The sequence below is a fragment of the Haplochromis burtoni genome, unplaced genomic scaffold (genome assembly GCF_018398535.1).
Source record: "Haplochromis burtoni strain Fernald_Lab_line unplaced genomic scaffold, NCSU_Asbu1 Contig_11, whole genome shotgun sequence".
In the NCBI taxonomy this organism is placed as follows: domain Eukaryota; kingdom Metazoa; phylum Chordata; class Actinopteri; order Cichliformes; family Cichlidae; genus Haplochromis; species Haplochromis burtoni.
The window spans coordinates 633,346-653,401 of NW_024582372.1; the positions used below are offsets into that span (position 1 = coordinate 633,346).

Below are 20,056 nucleotides of genomic sequence, written 5' to 3' on the forward strand. Positions count from 1 at the left end.
GCTGATGATGCTTAGATTCATTCACTGAACGAAGTATAAAGACAGTGTAAACATTGTACTGTCAGTGTAGAGGATGGAAATCAGCAAAGACCATTCATGAAACATCTGCTGACATCTTGTTGAATAGATTGTTGTGTAGATCCACAAAGATTAAACAGTAAACCTCAGGTCAGCTTATCACAGCCTGTACATCTAAAATCGAATGGATCTTACAATAGAAGTTATTCTGGGATGTGATTCTTTTCCCTATGTGGAACCACTGCAGTCGATCTTAAGGTTCCTCCACCCACTGAATCCCCCTTTAACCCTGACTGTGCTCATTTCACAGGCAACAGAAAATATATATATTTTTAATTCTCCTTTTCTTCTAGCCTCATGTTCTACATAACTGATTCAAGCCGGGTACATTCATTAGAATTTAAATTTGGACTAAAATAAAGTTTGTCTTCTCATGTGCTTTTATAATTTTGTGAAATTATTATAGTACGAGGTTCAGTCGGCATCGCACAAAAATAGCTTGTAAAAGTGTCATCAAAAGAGCTTTCTTACTTTGAGTACATTTCAGAGCCTTTTAAATAAGTTGTACTCGATTTGAAGTAAATATAAGTACTTCTAATTGAGTATTTTTTAACAGAAGTATTTGTACTTCTACTTAAATACTGAATGTCTGTACTTTTGTCACCTCTGATGATGGGGAAAGAAGAACGAGCAGACAGGTTTAAACCAAGTTATTTTAAAGAAAACAAACAAAGATGAATATTAAATTCCAAACATTCGGTAGGATATATACACTACACAGCCACGTCCTATTACAGCTTTCAATTAAACATACTTGTCTTGACTGTGCATGGCGTGCACTATTAGTTTTACAGCATTAAAGACCAATAAAAACTCTTGAAAAAGACAGATGACATAAAGCTTAAGCTGTCATTCAAGACGGCAGTGTTGGGAATAACCCATAAACCTACATTTGAATCTTAAAAAAAAATATCCTCCTCCTCCTCATTTGTTTCCATGCAGCACTTGTTTTGACAGTTTGTATATGAGGGTCTCGCCTTAGGCTCGGTTGGCTGACATCTGTAAATCCACCAGCAGTGCAAAAGCAAAGGGCAAACTGAGGCACTGTCAATGTTCGCCGATTTTAAGAATGACCTCTTTCTGCTGGATACAGTTCTGTGTCTCTCAATTGTCACAACGCAGCTGACTACCAGCTGTTATGATCCCTACCCAGAGCCAAATGTGCGCACAACACATTGTAATCAATTTTTAAAATGACATTTGTAAACATTATTTATAGAGAGAGGAGTGCAGTTTGCACAGAATGAGAAACTAAAAAAAGGCCTCACATTTATTAGAAATGCAAAAAACAGACTTCTGTCACTTGTAACATATAAAGAGAAATAAATATGTAAAATAGATGCAAAACCTGATTACACCGCCTCCTGTGTTCTTCCCAGCGTGGGCTTTGGGTTTAGAATTGACATGATATCATTGTTCCTGATCTATGCCCAAGACTAGTGTGAGCTCATATCTGAGATTGTGTGACTTATGCATGGTAGGGGTAAAATAACATTTATTTCCTTTCATAAACTCGAAGTAGTTGCCCTGTCCTTGCTAACTTTGCAAAAAGTAACTGAGCAAGGGATATGATATTGGATGTTTTTCATCTGCATTCAAAAAGTATCTAACAAAGAAAATAGCTCACCTATTGCTTTGGTGTCCATTTGTTTAAAAAGTACTTTGCTGTGTATTCCAGTTTACAGTGATGGATTTCTCGCTATTTAATTTATCCTTACAAATAGGACAAATATTCTGCTTATGTCTGCACCTTGGAAAAATTAAGTTAAATCAAGTGTGGAGGAAGTTCTTTGTCTGTGTGACGAATGCATCCGTGTTTTCTTTGTGAGCAGCGTTGTTGTTGTTCTGCCAGACGATGAGGCCAGTCGAGTGCGAGGCTCGCTGAGTGTGTCTCCATGTTTTGATATCACGGCTCATTCCCAGATCGAGAAGATTTGAGTATTAATTGTGTCAAATCCTGAACACTGCATTATTTAAAGTGTTGAAGACTTGTGTGCAACTCATTTACGCTCGTGTGAAAAAGTGGAAATCTGTTATATTGAAAACATTACACAAAATGCTGACAGAAATAAATCCAGATTAGTCACTTTAGACGTTAGTAGATTTTGAACAAAGCACTTGTTGCATTTTTTCATAACCTCTGACATGTGTCCAGCAGCGACTAACCAGGACAAGTAAAAGTAGCGCGAACTTCTCTGTGAAGCTTTTTATTCTCATCACAACCACGTTTCTTTTAGTGTGTACGACAAAGTGACAAGGGAGGAGAGTCTGACTGTCTGAGAGAGTGAGTGAGAGACCATGGTGGCAGCCTTGACTTGTGCCTCGGCCAAAAACAGCCCACTAACTATTCATCAAAGCCTACTGTTCCCTCCCCTTTCCACGTGAACATCAATTTTACAACATAACTGTCATTTTCATTTTTGTGTCCAGCTTTTCTCTCTGTCCTTTGTCAGCTTGCTCTCCGCATGAATGCACCTGTGTGATGTGCCGTTTTCAGTGCATTCCTGAGAGATGACTAGGGCTGGACTGTGGGTAAAGGTCAGTGCAGTCAGAGGTGGATGTACTGTTGGGGAAAAGGTCGCTTTCCATGGAGACAGAAGGAAAGTGCATCTGCTGGTTTCAGGGCCACTGACAAAGCCTTTGAGAGAGTAGAGAACAACAGAGATGATAGAAGATAGGGTTCGAGCGGTTCGAAGGAAGGAGCAAGGGAGCGGCAGGCTGGCTGCAGACACAATGTTCTTTGGAAATAAGGTCATGAGCCAGCAATGGTGACACCGGTGGCTCAGGGCATAATGGCACGAAGGGCCATATTCACCAGGAAGAAAAATCTATCTCTTTCTGTGTGTGTGTTTCTGTTGGTTTATATCCATATACTGTGTGGCTGTGAGCATTACCAGGCCAGATGAGTTATCTTTCCTGTCCTACAGGCTTATCACTCTACCGTGGCTGGCCCCTTTGCTAATGAAGTCATCTCTATCCCCACAGCATTCTCCACACTGGGAGGAGAATGTAAGGCAAGCAGGTGGAAAAAAGGAGGCATGAATAAAGATTGATGCAGAAACTTGAAAGACAGGCAGGGTGTAATACCGTAACAAGACAAGTGTGAAACAATTGGGAGACGGGTACGTAAGAGAGAAAAATGCAGAGAGAGGAAGAAATAACAGCATTCAGGGAGAGCGAGGGGTGAAGAAAGCAAAGGAGAGAAAGCAAGTGAGCACTGCACTGCGTGTCATTGGCCCCCTGGCATGAACAATCCATCTCAAATTGATCTTCCAGTTCGGCCCAGCAGGGCATTCTGAATCAATCTCAAATTGATCTCTGTGCCAGAGGTCGGGAAAACTAGCAGTGGAGCTTATCAGAAATATAGTGGTGCTGGGAGGATCTGACAGGGAAACTTATCACGCTGCACAACAGGAAATGGGCTCTGAGCCCCCGGGGCAGCGAGAGGACGAGTCGGCTCCCTATACACACGCAAACCACAAGCACAATCACGCACAGATTCAATGTCTCTGCATGTACCCAACACACCCATACACTGACACATGCTCCCCAATGTTCAGCACAGTACAGAAAGGGTATACTGTGCATTCACACGGGCTTATATACCATCACACTCACACAACCTCTCACACACGTGCGATCCAGGTGTCAGCACACACACCTACAGGCTTCCTCACAAAATACAAAGTTTGTCAGCGCACACTGCGTCAATATATTTTAACCTAGACATGTGAGATTTGAGACCTGGAGCTCTTAATGACTTATAACACATTTAATGTGTCCTCAGCAAGGCTGTGTGAATGGCCCGAGGAAGGACGATCAATACTGGATTGCATTTAGACGGTCAGTCAGCTTAGGGGAGCAAGCTGCCTCTCCAGGCTTGGTAAAAAAGTAAAACGATATAAACAATTGTTCAAAGGTGACTTTCGTCAATATCACTGGGAACACTTAGAAAATCCAGTCCAGGAGCACAGGAGCATGTCCAGCTTCTTAAGAGCACAGAATAATGTTTTTATACTCAACTGCGCGTGTCCAGTGACCAATATCCACCATTTGCCTAATGTTTTGTAGGTCCCGCTCATTAACCCTCATGTGGGCTTCTGCACATCCTGCAGATATTCCTTCATTTCGGGCCTTGGGTCAGTGCTTGGGCTCTTGGTAGTATCGACCCATTCCTGAGCAGTTTTATGTGGTGGGGCAGGGTGTGGGAGGCTGCTGCTGTCAGAGTGTGGTGTACCGACTGGGTGGGGATCCTTTATCTATAAAGATTGCTAGTTAGGTGGTACATGCCAGGCTACCATCGACATAAACAACAGAATCCAAGATTACCAAGCAGAATCTTACGTTGTAATGAGAACATAAGTGTCAGTAGTTTTAATGTTGTGACTGATCAGTGTACATTTCACAGCCCTTGTATTGCTGCGTCTCACTTCCTATTACTTCTTGGATCGCAGGACTGTAGCTACCAGGGACCAGAAGACACAGAAAACTTACTCAAGGTTTATTCTGATGAGAGCTGCAGAATGGCACACAGATAGGGAAAGGTGAGCAATACAAACAATGAGTGGCTCAGGGAGTACAGTGGAAAGGGTGATGATGGGAGGGGTGTGTTTGAGCATGTCAGCGTTTGGGAGGCAGGAGCCCCTTTTCTGTCGCCTGGACCTGAAAAGCTCACTGTCAGCACAGAGAGGTAATGGGGGTTAGCGGGGTGAACAGAGGAGGTGAATAGTGAGTGTGTGTGAGTATATAAACAAGTGTGAGTTTTTACAAAGAGCACTACGGTATTTTAGTAACCCCACTGACCCTCATGATTGCAGATGAACAACAATGGAAATGTACGTAATGCATACGAAACTGTTTGTCAGTTTGTTGCAGGATTTTGCACAAAATAATTTATTTTCAGTCTGTAAAATGCTGTAAGAGGTGGAAACCGAAAAGCCAGCTTAATCGCGTCTTTAAGTGGACATCTTGTTGCTTCCTGTCCTTTGCCAAAATTCCCAAATAACATCCTTTTTTCATGAGAAGCAAAAACAGACAAAACCTTTTTTTTGACCTTGTGGTCCCATGAGGAACAAATTCATGCACATGCACACACTTCAAAGTTTCCTCCTTTCAACTTTACACTCCATTTATTCTTGCAATCTCACCTGCAGATGAAAGTCCCTCAAATGTCAGTCTCGTACACCTTCCCCCACATCGATGTTTCCATCAAAAGAGTTTAAAAGGGTCATTCGTCAACTAAATACATTCCTTTATTCATAACACGCACCTAACATCATGGTTATCTGTAGACAGATGAAACACTAAAACTCAAAAGTTGGCACTGTGTGCCATGTATGTATTAAGTACAACAGTACAGACAAGTTTCTACATGCGTTTTTGTTCATCTCAGATTCACCATAAGCTCCAGGTGCAAGATTCAAAAGGCTAGATCATAGACTGTATATAAGAAATGGGCATAGTTATCATGATTTCACTTTGTGGTTTATTGATTTGGACTTCTGAAGCCTTTTTGTTATGGGGTGGGGGGGATTAGTTACAGAAATGAAAAATGTTTTTTAAAAATAGCCATTTGATGAACTCTAGTTTCTTCTTTGGGATTTTTGAGACCAGTGGGCTACCACACGTTTCTGAACAGACTTCACATGAATTTTCACCTTTAAAATTTACCTTGTGTTTTGTTTGAGTACATTAAATTTTATTGGAATACCCTGTTTAAAAATTCTTGACTGTGCATATGTTAATTTGCATCATAATAACAATATGCTATTAAAATTACTTGATGACTGCACAGTGCAGAAAATAAATTGGAAGGCAGATCCATTTCTTCTATAAGTCAGTCCTGTTCATTATTTTGCAACATTTTCTGCAATGACTCACTGCAAAAATAAATATTAAAGGGAAAGCTAACATGAAAGAAAATGCTATAGAAAATCTCTTATGTCACATAAATTTATTTCCCTTATTTTTTTAAATGTATGTGTAATTGTTTTTCACAAATGCAAAGCCACATAAATCACACAGCATGCAGTAATCATTAGTTGTGCATTAGTTAAAAACTTTCGACAGCGTCTGTTTGACCATTTAGTTCTGCTGCATTACTCTTAGATTTCCTTAAAATTCTGCTAACGACTCGGTTTCCACAGCACCATACTGCGTACTTTGTCTCTGAGCTGTGCAAACACAATGTCTTGAAGTATTACACTTGTCTCCCTCCTTTTAGACACACGTGCCACTTGATTCATCTGCCGCTTTTAGTTTTTGTGTTAGCAAGAGTCAGACAGATACAGGGAGGTTGTTGACAGAGCACTGCTAATGTTAGCTGAGGTTAAAATTTTGTCCAGTGAGGTTCGTGGACTGCAGTCTGAAGTTGACTCAGCAAATGTCAGTCCTGTCGATCACAGTTAAAACCACAGGCGGCTCTCGTGAGGGGCTTTCTGAATGGCAGCTTATCGTTTGCCCTAGATATCCTCTAAATGTTCATGTCCTCTCTTGCTAGGTGATGTGGAAGATGACTGCGTTTTCTCCATGGCTAAATGTGAAAAGTCTGACTAGACACAGCTGCTCACACACGCTGAAAGCCGTTGTATTTTTGTTGCATTTTTATGACAGCGCCTTGTCTTTATTGCTTTTCTTTTGATAGACAGCAAAGATGTTAATTTTAGCTCGGTGTAACCATGCTGCTTTGCCCTTTATGCAGTTGAGCCAAACTGACTTTTAGCTTTTAATTCTTCAGTAATATCAGGACAGCAGCATAGTTCAGAACATGGAAACGATGCAGGGGCTTGACAGAGTTGAAAGGGCTGGAAGGATTAATTACTCCAGGCAGCTTTGGTTAACCTTTTAAGTTAGCACTTTAAGTCAGTTCTGATGGGGGACCTTGTTAGTGGAAGTGTCTTGATATTTCTGTTCCTTTCACCCCTGTGGGTAATGGCTGGATTGGAGGGGTGCCGTGCATGTCACTTGTCACCTTCCCGTGTAATGCTGCTAATTAGCACTAAATAGCCTGATCTCTGAAATTTCCAATTACTGCTCCCAGTGAGACCCTGAGCTTTTGATAAATAACACCATACTAAAGCAGTTGGCCCTCCTGGAGAGAAGCCACACATATAAGTCTTCAAAGAGGTACATGCACCACATTACTTCCAGTCAGATGACATGTTAACAAAGACCTGTCCCCATTTCCTTCACACTCCTTTATGAGCCATTATCCAAAAGCTCCTTTCAGAGTTATTTTTTGTTGTTGTTGTTGTTGTTTTTTTAAAAAGGAAGCTTCATTCTCTTATTTTATTGTATGTCGAGCTGTGTGCAGATGGTCTTAAGTCAAGCAGAAGAATTGGACTTATCCCTCTCCCAACACCCTGCCTCCAATAGGATCAGGCCACGCTGTCGACACTGCTGAGGAGAGACTGTTTCTAGCTCTCATACACGTGGAACTAAAGCCACATTTATCTGCATATGCACATATTTATGAAGTGCATACATACCTACACCCACATAAGGTGCATACGCGCTCGCGCTACAGCCACTGTAGAATTCACCCAGTCACAGGGTACGCTGCATGTCTTCTCCTCATTTAAAAAAATGAAGCTTTTGTCTCTGATCTTTTGTTCTTCAACTTGTTTTGTATTTCTGTGTCAAACAGAGGCCAGTCAAATCTAGCACCTGATCAGAGTGAATATGAATATGAAGTGTTTTGTCTGGAAGAACAAAACATGTACAGTATTATTTATTCATGTGCTGTCCTACTACTGAATGCTAAATGAGCAATTAGTATAAAAGCTGTTTGGGCATCTAATCACAATAAACACCTGCACTGTAAAACCATCTGATTTAAAAGGCAGATTATGTTTTTTGTTTTTTCTTTAGGCGTATTCACAGGCCTGCTAGTTCTCTTGTTCCAGTCTACTGTATCCGCTCTATAGTGTTTTATAGCTTTCAGACATTTTAATTTCAGTGTCTTCAACTGTGCGATCAAAGCCTATCTGCAGTTGTGTATGTATATATGCATTTTCCTTTGTGGGAAAACACAAAATGTAAGAATCTGATTGTCAGCTTTCCGTCGCTGTTCACTGGTAATATGTCTAAAGTCCCAAAATGGATGAGAATAACTTCCAGCTCATATTCTGTAGCTGGATGACCGATCAAACAATAACCATACCAGACCCTACCCCTGCTGTGGCTGATCCTATAAACCCAGCCAGGAATGTCCACACCCTGACAGCTGTGGGAGAATCTGACTCATTCTGCCCAATGTCCGCATCCTCCTGTCTTTAACAAATGCTCCACTCACCCTTTCTCACTGTCTCTGTATCCTTCATTCTATCCACTCTGGTTTAAGTGCTCTGGAACGGTGGCATTGCTCCGTTCTGTGATGTGAGTGTTAATTTACCGCTGATGATCACTCTTATAAGAGGACATAAGAGATTACTTCTGATGGACATTTGGGCTGGAAGACCAAATAGGGAAAGCGCCTTTCTCCTGTACGACACTCTTCATTGAGTCTCCTCTTCAGTGATGCGTGCCAGTCGTCTATATGAACTGCCTGTTATGCTCCACCTCTGCTCCTGCCTTATTGATACAGCATCACTCCCCATCTCCTATCTATTAATTTACTACTCTTCTGCACCTCCTTTTGATGGTGATACTGCCAATCAAACCTAAGGAACTGCTAACCATACAGGGCTATTAAAAAGAAGGGCAAGAAGGATGAGTGCAATCTGACACATAACCCTTGCCTGTTTACCTGTACTTCTAAGACTAAATGAAATACACTCAGGCCATAATTTAACCTTGATGCATGCAATCAATCAATCAATCAATCAAGGCTTTATTCGCCACGTGCAGGTTGCCGTGCAGTGAAATAGGACCCCCCTGACCTTACACACACAACACAGACATCACATGGGGATACAGGTCAGAGATCGATAGTGTTACAGAAAAAAACCCACTGAAATATACACTACAATGGGAAAGTACAAGAGGAAAAAAGAGACCTCTACTCATGCTGCGCTCCTGGGAGGACAGCATGAGAACAGGAAACAAAAAAACTCTTCTGCACAAAAAAGCACATAACTGTCCACAGCACAACATTATGGAACACGTGACAAGCCACAGGGTCGGGTGGGGGGTGAGGAATAATCCGAAGCAAACACAGCAGCCATCCTGCTCAGCGCTACCATTCCAGCGCGGGCTCAGACCCGCCGTGTTCCCAGGAGGGAACAAGCATCGAAGGCGTTTGGAAAGGGAGGGGGGATGAGTGTGCGCATATCAGTGTATATGTCTGTGTGTGCGTGTCCAAAGTTCAGCTGAGACAGTGTCCTTCGCCCTGCTAGGCTAAGTAAAAAGTCATCCAGCCAACCCAGGTGGTGTGATGTTGTCATTCTTTTGCTCAAAGAGCCGATTCTGAGAACTCACGACCACAGTGAGCCTCCCCAACATGTAATCCAATTTGCGCTCAGAGATGTTATTCCAAGCGAGCCCTTCCAAGATGTAATCCAGTCTGCACTCAGAGATCTTATTCTGAGTATTCACGGCAGCCGTAAGCTTCTCCAAGATCTTATCCGTGCTGCACTCAATGAGCCCATTTTGAGAAACTCACGCCTCTTCCCATCGTTTCAATCCCAGCGGGCAGCCTTGTGGGGGTCTGAACAGCCAGTTCCGCTTTCTTAATTCTTCGATAAATCAGGGCCAAGCCAGCTCCGATCAGCAAGAACCCTGTTATCATGGTTCCGAATAGGTAGATATCTTCAGCACTCAAGCTCACCCAAGCCCAAACTTCTCGTTGAGAAAGGGGTGTCAATTGCATTTAGGGACCAGTTGATCAAATCCATAATTCCTCTTTTAGGTTTTAGAGAACAGACTGTGAGAGAGTGTTCCAGGGAAAAAGTAATAAAAAAAACACGAGACTAGACAAGGACATAAGAGGCTAAGCAGGGAAGCTAAGGGAGAGGAGGAGAGGAGAAAAGTGTGACCGCCTTCGTCAAGAGCAAGAGCAGAAAGCCTGATAAAAATTTATGAGCTCAATGAGTTACCATTGGGTTGTAGCTGTATAAAACCATCCTGGAGTATGGGCAGTATATTCAAGTAATGCAGACCAGTGGGCCAAGCAGTAAGGGATGTCCATAAGTAGATTGCACAGTGATGTGCTATTGATTAGCTACTGTCGAATGCATGTCATTGATTGAACCAGCAAGGTGTGTGATTGCTGCATGTTGAAATAGGTTCTCTGGAAATGTATGCTTAGTAAAACGTTAGAATACAAAACAAAAACTAGTATTTAATGGCTGTGTGAGACCATCAGGTAGCAAGGCATTAATTCTAGTCTCAAGCACATTTAAGAAATATGTGCTTACAAAGGTGATAGATGAGGCAAATTGAAAAACTGTCCTGCAGTCTGACAACGCAAAATTCCAAATAATTTTTAAATTATATTCCCCAGGCTAAAAAGGAGAGGAACCATGCAGTTGTACTTTAGTTAATGCTGACGCTATATGCAGGTTTTGTAACTACCTTGTCTATTTCATCAAGACACTGCCAAACTACTTTCAGCAAATGTGACAACAACTTTGCTCAGTAATAAAAAGAGCTTGAGTGCTATTTTATAGAGATGCACCAATGGCAATTTTCTTGGCAGTTATTCATTTTTTTCCCAAGTGCAAAAGCCACAACACTGATAACAGTTTGAAGCATAATTAACTGTGCATGCTGCATCTATCAAATAGGCACATATTTGTAGTTTATGCAGAACAGTTGGCAATGATTGTCATCTCTGCACAGGCTTAAACTGACCACATTATATAAATCCATCAGAAATCAAATAAAATTGCTCTATAGTTCGTGTATATATACAGTATAAGTAGATGTGGCTCTGTATGTTGAAAGCAAGCCATTATATTGAAGTATCTTAGATGCATTTTACAAACTAAAAAGGACTTAGAGAAATAAATTTAAAATGTGAGTGGAATGGAGAGAATACAAGTGACAGTGATTAAATGAAAGCGAAAGAGGGAGTAGATTAGCTCAGAGTCCATCCTTAGAGAGTGCCTGATAGGGTGAACAAGCTGCCAGCACTCCCTTCATCTTCCCCTCCTCCCCCGTCAAAGCTTCTCTGCTCTTATCTTCATCACGCTCACCCTTAATATATCATGGTTTCTCTTTCTTTTCTTTCTCTCTTTGTGTCTCCTCTCATTGTCAGTCCATGAGCATGATTGTAGTGCCCCCCCCCCCCCTTTTTTTTTTGTGGCAGGGCATAATGAAAACTCCTATGTGATAGTTTTTACACAGAGTAATCTCATTTCTTCCTCACTGCTTGCTGTTTCCAGTCTCCCTGAGTTGGTGTGGGCTGTGCAATGTGTTCCCTCTTGATTATTCAGCTGTGTTTTGTTTTCCATATTTTTCACTGTAACTGAGTAGGGGGGCATGGTGACTACTGAACTAGCAATTCTTATTATGCAAAATGTCAACAAGACAAATAAATAAGACTTAGTTTTTCCATATTCTACATGTTTTGTAATTGTAATGTTAACTGGACTCCTGTACTAACAAAAAATTGCAATTACACTGAAAAAAAGTATTCTTAAGAATTGTTATTTACATTAACGTGAGCTTGTCTGGGATGTTTACCACCCTACAGTTTAGCAGTCTGTCCTCGGGTTCCTTGAGCTACGTTTTTGTCATGTTTCACTGCGCTACACATTGACATACCCAGTGTACAATAATAACCTAGCTGACCTTTGCCTTTCCATCAGAAATGATATGGAGCTCTGGGAGTCAGTGCTGAGCCATTAGGGGGAAACGACACCTACAAGCATCAGAGACAGGCTCATAAAAAGATTCTTGTCTTCCATCCATTTAAATCCTCACTTGAAAGAAGTTTTTTCATCATTATTTAAACTTTTCGACACACCAGAATTAGAGGTTTCCTTTCTTTTCCTAAATTGATTCCAGTTTTCTTTCTAACTATAACTGAACACATGCAAGGAAAGACAAAATATTGTTTTCATGGCAAAATGAACAATTATACTTGACAGTTTCTTTCACACTGCAGTAAGTTGCTTGATCTCTCACTGAAACAAGTAAAAATAAAGAGGTAGAAACAATTAACTGAAACTGAGTTGCTGTACACCCACCTTTACCTGACATATTTTACTATACCAAACAAAAGATGATGCAGTAGATTTATATAACAAAACAAAAGTTATGTACATAATTTTCTAGTATAATTTAATAACTTCACCAGATAACAGGACATTGACCTTTGCTCATACTGAGGCTCTTACGATGGCTACTGGCTTATGGCTGATTCTGAGCTCGGGATGGTATTACATTTAATTACATTTAGCCAACTTGTGGCTTCTTTCACTGCCCATGTTCAGCTGGGTAATGATTTAAGTGTGATAAAGGTTTGTTGCTATGGACATTTTTGTGGTGCTGCTCCTGTGGTTTGCTTTGGAGAACTTTGTGTTGTCATTGACAGTGAAGAGCTTCCATGCTAACAACATGTTAGTGTGTCAGTATGAGTGTGACTGTTTGCCTGTGCCACTGTGTGCGTGATGTGCATGCATAAAATGGACTTGCTTCTAGTCAGACATGCACGAGGCTGATTGACCCATCTAAGGTCAAAATGTTGGAATCAACCAATTCCAGTCCCTGGCTGGTCAGTCTGTGCATCTCTAATCAGGATGTCTTATTTCTCCATCACATAATAAAGATTACAAGTAAGAAGTTTGTAAATGGAAAAGACAGGATGGTTTGAGTATTTCAAAAACGAATGATCTTGAATAACCAGACTGGTCCAGAATAAATGGCCAGAGTTACTCTGATAATGATTTCTACAGGGAGAAAAGCGTACGATGAAGTCAATACTAACTATTTTAGCAGGTGGGCCAGAACAACAGAGGACCACCTGGGATGATGCTTCTGTCCACTAAACTGAGGCTTTAGTAACAACGGTGCATCAAAACTTGATAAATGTTGTCTGATTTAATGAGTCTTCATGACTTTAAAAGCTTTGATTCATCCACTCTTGTATCAACAACTCGCACTAATGGTGGTCATGTAATTGTGTTGGGGGTGTTTGAGCCCTTTAGTACCAGCTGAGCATCATTTAAATCCCACAGTCTACCTGAGTATTGTTGCTGAACATGTCCAGCCCTTTATGATTGCAAATTGCTAATCAGCAGAACGTGGCACCGTGTCTCAAAGCTCATTTTGTCTTGTTTCTTGAGCACGAGAATGCATTCACTGTAGTAAAATGGCCTCCACAGTCACCAGATCAGGAGCTTTGCACCATTAAAGTGTTATCCACAAATCTGCAGCAACTAAATGATGTCAATATGAGAGATGTCTCCTAAATCTGCGTCATGGAAAATTAAGGAGGTTCTGATGGGGAATCCAGTGCAGTCATTAATTAATTAGTATACATGCAAGTAAGTACAAAGGCGTTTTTAGGGGGGGGGAAACATTAAACTGTATTAAATAAACAAAATGGAAAACACATTAGTTTGAAGCAAAATGAAACTTAAGCATTCAAATATGCATTTTTTATTCATTCTAAACATATAGACATGTTTTAACACCTAGATCGTGATCAAAACTGTTAATATGAAGCATAAAATTTCATGTAAAATAGATGTTTGACTTATTTTTAAGGCTTAGACAAAGTTGTTGTAGTTTTTCTTTTCACTGTCACTGTCACTCACCACTGTCAAGAACTGATTGTCAGTAAAATGTAAAAACTGCCTAATTTGGTTCTAAATTAATTGAACAAAAACAAATAATAAATACACACAAACAATATACACAAAAATATACTCACATACAATTTCCATTGAATCTGTTAAGTTGTGATGGTGTTTTGCCTTTGGTGGGAGTTTATGTTGGCGGAAATCCCTGGGATGCTTTGTTTACAGAAACAGATTACAGATGCCTGATCTCCACATTCACACACGCGCGCACACACGTACACGCACGCGTGCAGCCAGGCAGGCTTGTTGAGGCTAAAATGATTTATAGCCAGCCATGTCTAATGGATTGCTTTGGCACTTGAGAAATTATGAAAAAGAATTAATTAGCCTTCAGTGACCCTGCTGTCCATCTGCCTCTCTCTCTCCTGGCAGAGGCGCTTGGCTGATCACTTTGCATGTAATTACAGGTTAAATGGGCTGTGCTTACCTGTCACAGATTCATCTTCGCTAAATCACATAAAAAATACCTAGGTGTATCATTACTGCAGTATGGTGAGATTGTAATGGGCCAAACACTATTACAAGATAAATAAAGAGTTTATTATCCAACATTTATGGGTTAGGTGACAGCTAATCACTCTGTATGACTCGTACTGTTTACGTTGTAAGGTTGTTACTGTCTAATACAAAAGCTAACACCCAACAAAAGGATAATTTTTATTGATCAAAATAAAGTGACCAAGTGGAAATAAAACACTATAAAAGCTTTAATCAACAAAAACAAATTCAAAATCATTTTGAATTAGGCCTTCACTATTTGCAATTTACATGATTTAACAAATAAGAAATACTTGCCATAAAGCCTTGCAAACAGCCAAAGGTAAACCAGAGAATCTCACAGCAAAAGAAACGAACAGAACGTGAACAGCAGCTTAGTTCCCCCTCAGTGGGGATTATGGTGAATAGCTGTTATTTTCTCTCGTCTAGTTGAATTCACTTGGAGAACAGAAAGCCCTGTTCGGGTAAGAAGCTGTGGAGTTGCTGCTTCCCTTTGTCCTCCTCTGTCCTCAGTGTGTCCTTAACTGCTACAAGGATAAAAGGCAAATTCACTAGAATTGCTTTCTTAATTTTATACCTTCAAATGTCAGAGAATTACATATTACCTAAGAAAATGAACTAAAACAACTTGTAGACCTTGTTCATATCAAATAGGCTAACAGAAGGCCATCTTTAAATTGGATTGAAATTGCGCTTTGCATTTTTGGCAAGTGTACAGCTCAGGCATGAGTACATGTTATGAATTATTTTGTGGTTTCCTGTCTCCTGAGCTCAGAAAACCAGCTGGTATGAGACAGAAAAGCGTCCGTGAGAGCGATACTGGAGGAGATGTGATTATGGTTCCCTCCAAAATAAGCCTACACTTCAGATCCACACAAACACACAGTACTAAGGCTGAGACGTTATTATGTTTGTCTTGCTTTGTATGTAATTCTGACTGTGTGGCACTCACTTTAGTCCCCTGATGTTTCTCCTTAAACACAAAAACACCTCCTCTTTGAGATTAGCTGCATAACAAGAGAACCACAGCTGCCCGTCAGCGACAGATAGGCAGATGGCAGGGACTTTGGTTTTGGTGACCACTCCTGAAAAAATGAGATATACGAATCGAAGGTATACATAAATGGCACAAGCCAACAACACAAATGAATGAATTAATACAATTTCATACCCCATCTTCATATGCATCACGTTTTCTTGCACCCATTTCAATAAATTTCAATATTCTTATATTAACAATGGACCACAAAACTCCTGGTACATAAGAGAAACCCATCTTGATGTCAAACCCATGCGGAAATATAAATCAGCTAAGCTCTAAAGAACTTTTTACACTTGGTTTATTCTCTCTCAGCTCATTGTTTTGGGTTTCTGGCTAGCAGCATCACAGCCTTGGTTTTCATACAGTGTAGGTTCTGGCTGCAACAGCATGTTATTTCTAGCAAAAGGGCTCTGATCTACCGCACACACTGAAGTCATCACAGTGGAGTAATTAGTCGTTAGTAATTAGTTAGTCATATTCAGCTGCATGTGTTGTAGATTTATATTGCATAACCAACAGCAGGATGCAAGACACAGGTGTAGAACATAAGGTGAGCTTTTTATGCTGATTAGTTTAGAGAATTTGAAAGTCCAAGATCCAAAGAACACAACGTATGAAACGTTGGGAATTCTGGTTTTACAGATCTAAGGAATACACAATTACACAGACGACACAACAAAGAACAAGGGAAGACTGAAACAATGTATACAACAGATAATGAGGATGGAGAAAAGAGGTGGAAACCCACACAGCTCAATCAAGCAATCAAGAAAACAATCAAGACGACAAGCAGGAGAAACAAAATTAGACAAGATACAGAAGATCAAACTACTACCAAAATAAAACGGGAAGTAAATGAGTCAGATAAGCAGGAAAACAAGATTAACTTGACTCGGAAGACAGAAGAAGGCAGGAGAACATTCAAAGAGATAAGACAAACACAGAGACAAGACTAAAGGAACAGATTGGAAACACAAAATGGAACTAACTAAATACAAACTTCAAAGTTACCTCTAACTAAAAACAGGAGTTTAAAAAAAATAAAATATAAATGGAGATCATTATGAATCCATACAACTCATGAAAAATAACACTTGAAAACTGTATGAATAGAACGGTAAATATTAAAGAGAAACATAACTCACAGAAATCCAATGCAAGGACAACTTAAAATGCAAGTCTTACATAATTGGTTAAATATATAGGAGTTATTTTTTGTTTCAAAAGAAACAAAGAATAGAAATCAAACACAAATCTCATCTCCAAACAAAAATGGATCGTGAAGTCAAAAATTAAAAAATCTACAACCATGACATTAGTTGCTAAGAGACTATATTTATAGATGTGATATTGGGAATAAATCTTGCAGAGCAAAATAAAATGAAATAAATTAGTTAATAATACTAATAATATTCTTGTAGGGCATTTACCTTCCAACTTTTGTCATTTGGCACTAAATGAATTGAATTGAATTGAATTGAATTGAATTGAATTGATTTGAATTGAATCGAACCATAAGGCTGACTAAGAGACAAATAGAGAGACTGGGGTCATTTTAAACAGAGAGAAAACATGACAAATAAATAAACAAATGACAGACAGACATAGCAGAGTGAGTCAGCGAGAGACACAATGAGACAGAGGGAGGATGAGCAACATGGAGGGATTATTAGTGACTCTGTGAAGGGATTAGGGAGGAATGCTGAGGTCTGACACACTAGAATGTGAAATTGCAGTGGCTTAGTGTCACTTCCCCCTCCACTTCCTCTGCTCTTTTCCGCAGGTACGGACCATTCACTCCAGTCACATCACTCACCTGCCTCTGATTCTCCCTCCTCTCTCTCTCATTCTGACACATATGCATCACTGCTTACCTCACCAAGCTTACACATAGAGGTGTTCAGTGGGTGGTACAGTTGGAGCACGATCCAATTTCTATGGATTATCCACCTTGGATGATGCAGCAGAGCAAATTTGATGTTTTTTTTCTGGCTGGCTGGAGATCATGAACATTGTATTCTTTCCAGATGAAGTGTTTGTACTGTATAACTCTGTTAAGACTTACATTTACAGACTGACACACCAACCAAGCATACTGTCAGTTATGTGAAAAATGTGATAGCTTTGGTAAAAGCCCATCATGTAGTTTTGACAAATTCTTGACCATTCACCTCATCTCTCCTCTGACTTTTTCTCCACCTCTCCTGCAGATCTGAGTTCGACCTGGAGTATGACAGCTATCATGAGGACTACTATGACAGGTACTGCCAGAAAGCTATGCATGGCAGCCTATACACCTTACTGCTTGTCTGTGTGTCACAGGCGCCTAAAGGCAGAGGCTAAAGTGGATTCGTCATCCTGACAGCCGCTGGTAGTGTCTGCTCCCTGTTGCTGTCTCCCACACAGCTGTCAGTCATTCTGTCTTTGCTTACAGTTTACAGTGTACCCATTTACTACACAACCTACACAACCTCACTAGTTGCACACACACACACACATACACACACACACACACACATCCAATACTATTTACAGACACTAAAACGGTGGGTTTTGACGTGCATTCTAAATCAAGGGTGATTTATTCTAACATGCAAACATAAACTGCAATGTTTGTATGTTCCAGTATTCTTCAACACAGCCTGAACACTCTAAGTCAAACTTTAGTTTAATTTCTTTAAGTAGTGTTCATGAATAGTTCTCCAGGCTTCTTTGAAGCAGTGGCGGAGCAGGGTGGTGGCTTACTGGGCTTAAGCCCGGGTTGTTTTTTCAGAAGCCCGGGGTCTTTTGAAGTGTAATTTTTTCATAGTTAGATGCCTGGCTGACAACTGTATAAAACAAAAACTACACACAATATTCAAAGCACATAGTGCACACTGTGGGAATTTAAATCCCCCCTAATATTGGTATGATCCGAGCTCAGGCACTAAGCGACTGAGCGAGGGGGCGGGGGAGAGCTGCTGCCTGCGAGTGCGCGGTTGGAGAAGCGCAGACTGAGGAGAACTGAAGTTTGACCAGGTACCAAAGCAAATCATTCGTACTGTAGAAATAATGTAAATATAACGGTGTATCACGAAAGATTGAGGTCAAACTGATCACTTAACATATATTACGTGAATTATTACGTTGATTATGAATCAACAAATGGCGAAATGAAAAACCAAACAACAACAATGCTGTTTTTTCAGTCCTAGCTTACATGTGTGTTTATTTCATATTTTCAGTTTTTCCCTCCACGGCTAAATAAATCAGTTTCAGTAATGCACTGATATACAAGAATGGACATAAGGAGGTTCTTTCAAAGAAAAAACTCTGGCAGATGTTATTTTATATATTATGCTTGTTGTTCAGTATATTTCTATGCAAAACAAGAGGGATTTCAATACACAGCAGTATATTCACAGATATTTACATACACTTTAATGAAAACACAAGAACATTTTTTTACTGTACAACATCAATTTAGAGTAAACTTGTTTTGTTTTGGATAAATAAATATTGAAATATCTTTTGAATCAGTTAAATGTCAGAATAAAGAGAGACAGAGCTGTCTATTTTTTATTACTTTAATCAAATTTAGGAGTACATGTACACTAAGTTTATTGTTAATTAATAAGAAAACTCCAGAGGATTCCATTCTGAGCTGAAGAAGCTTCTGATAGGTTAGTAGAGTCCATGTGAGTAAATTGGTGGCACAGCTGTGGATGCATATAAGGCAAAACACAGAGCCTGTTTCTTTGAAATGAAAATCAAGAGATATCAACCAAAACACCAGGAAAAGAACTGTGGAGCTCCATAAGTGTGGCTCAAGTTTGAATACAATTTGGTGCCATTTACAATTAAGAAATACAGATAGTTTCTCTCTTTACTCTTTATATTTATCAACCTAAAAAAATAAACATTTAGTCTGATTTTTATGTTACAATTAAAAAAGTGTTTTTATCTGAAGAGTGTGCAAATATCTGGTTTCAACTGTATATTTGATACAGCCCTGATTTTGTTCTGCCTTGCTGCTTAATTAAAAAGCTAGTTTAAGGTGTCCTGCTTATGTGATATATTTTTTTCCCTATATGAAGTCATTCTTTTTTAAACAAAACTCAAAACAGAGCCTTTCAGTCATTTCTTTCAAAATCTGATGATACCCACAACACTGCCCAACACCACAGACTGAAATGCAACCCCAAACCGTGATGAAGCCTCCGCCGTGTTTAACAGATGGTTGTAGACAGTCACTGACCTTTTCTCACATACATATTGATAATGATTTGAATATTGAGTGATGAATGGCTTCTTGACAGCAACCTATCTATTGAGGCCATTTCTGATGAAGCTTCAGCAAACAGTAGATGGATTCACTGAAGGACTAGATGCATCTCTCTTGTGCCAGGTCTTTGCGGGATTTTTTGTTATTTCTTAAGAACACGACCCCAGATACTGTTCATCTACTTTAGACCTTGTTGCAAAAAACTGTTTAATGACATCAAACTGTGTTATCTTTGGAATATTTCATATATTAACCTGAGGAAAGTGAAACAAATTATTTGTTTTTGCAACAGGCTGTTAGTAACAAAAATACTCAGGCCACTGAAAATGCAAGAAAATCCCTCTCCTAGGAAGAAAAATATAATATAATATAAAAACATGTAATAAGAAATGCCACATGCTTTAATACTTTTACTCAGTACTGTAT

At 39.8% G+C, this 20,056-nt stretch overlaps 1 protein-coding gene across 1 annotated transcript in view; it reads left to right on the plus strand.

The window, feature by feature from the left end:
• si:dkey-234i14.2 (heterogeneous nuclear ribonucleoprotein C) overlaps positions 1 to 20,056 on the plus strand; it is a 40,270-nt gene that overhangs the window by 10,301 nt on the left and 9,913 nt on the right. Inside the window, exon 3 of the mRNA XM_005915189.2 lies at positions 17,577 to 17,627. Coding sequence (XP_005915251.1) covers positions 17,577 to 17,627 — 51 coding nt within the window. The remainder of the gene's footprint in view (positions 1 to 17,576; positions 17,628 to 20,056) is intronic.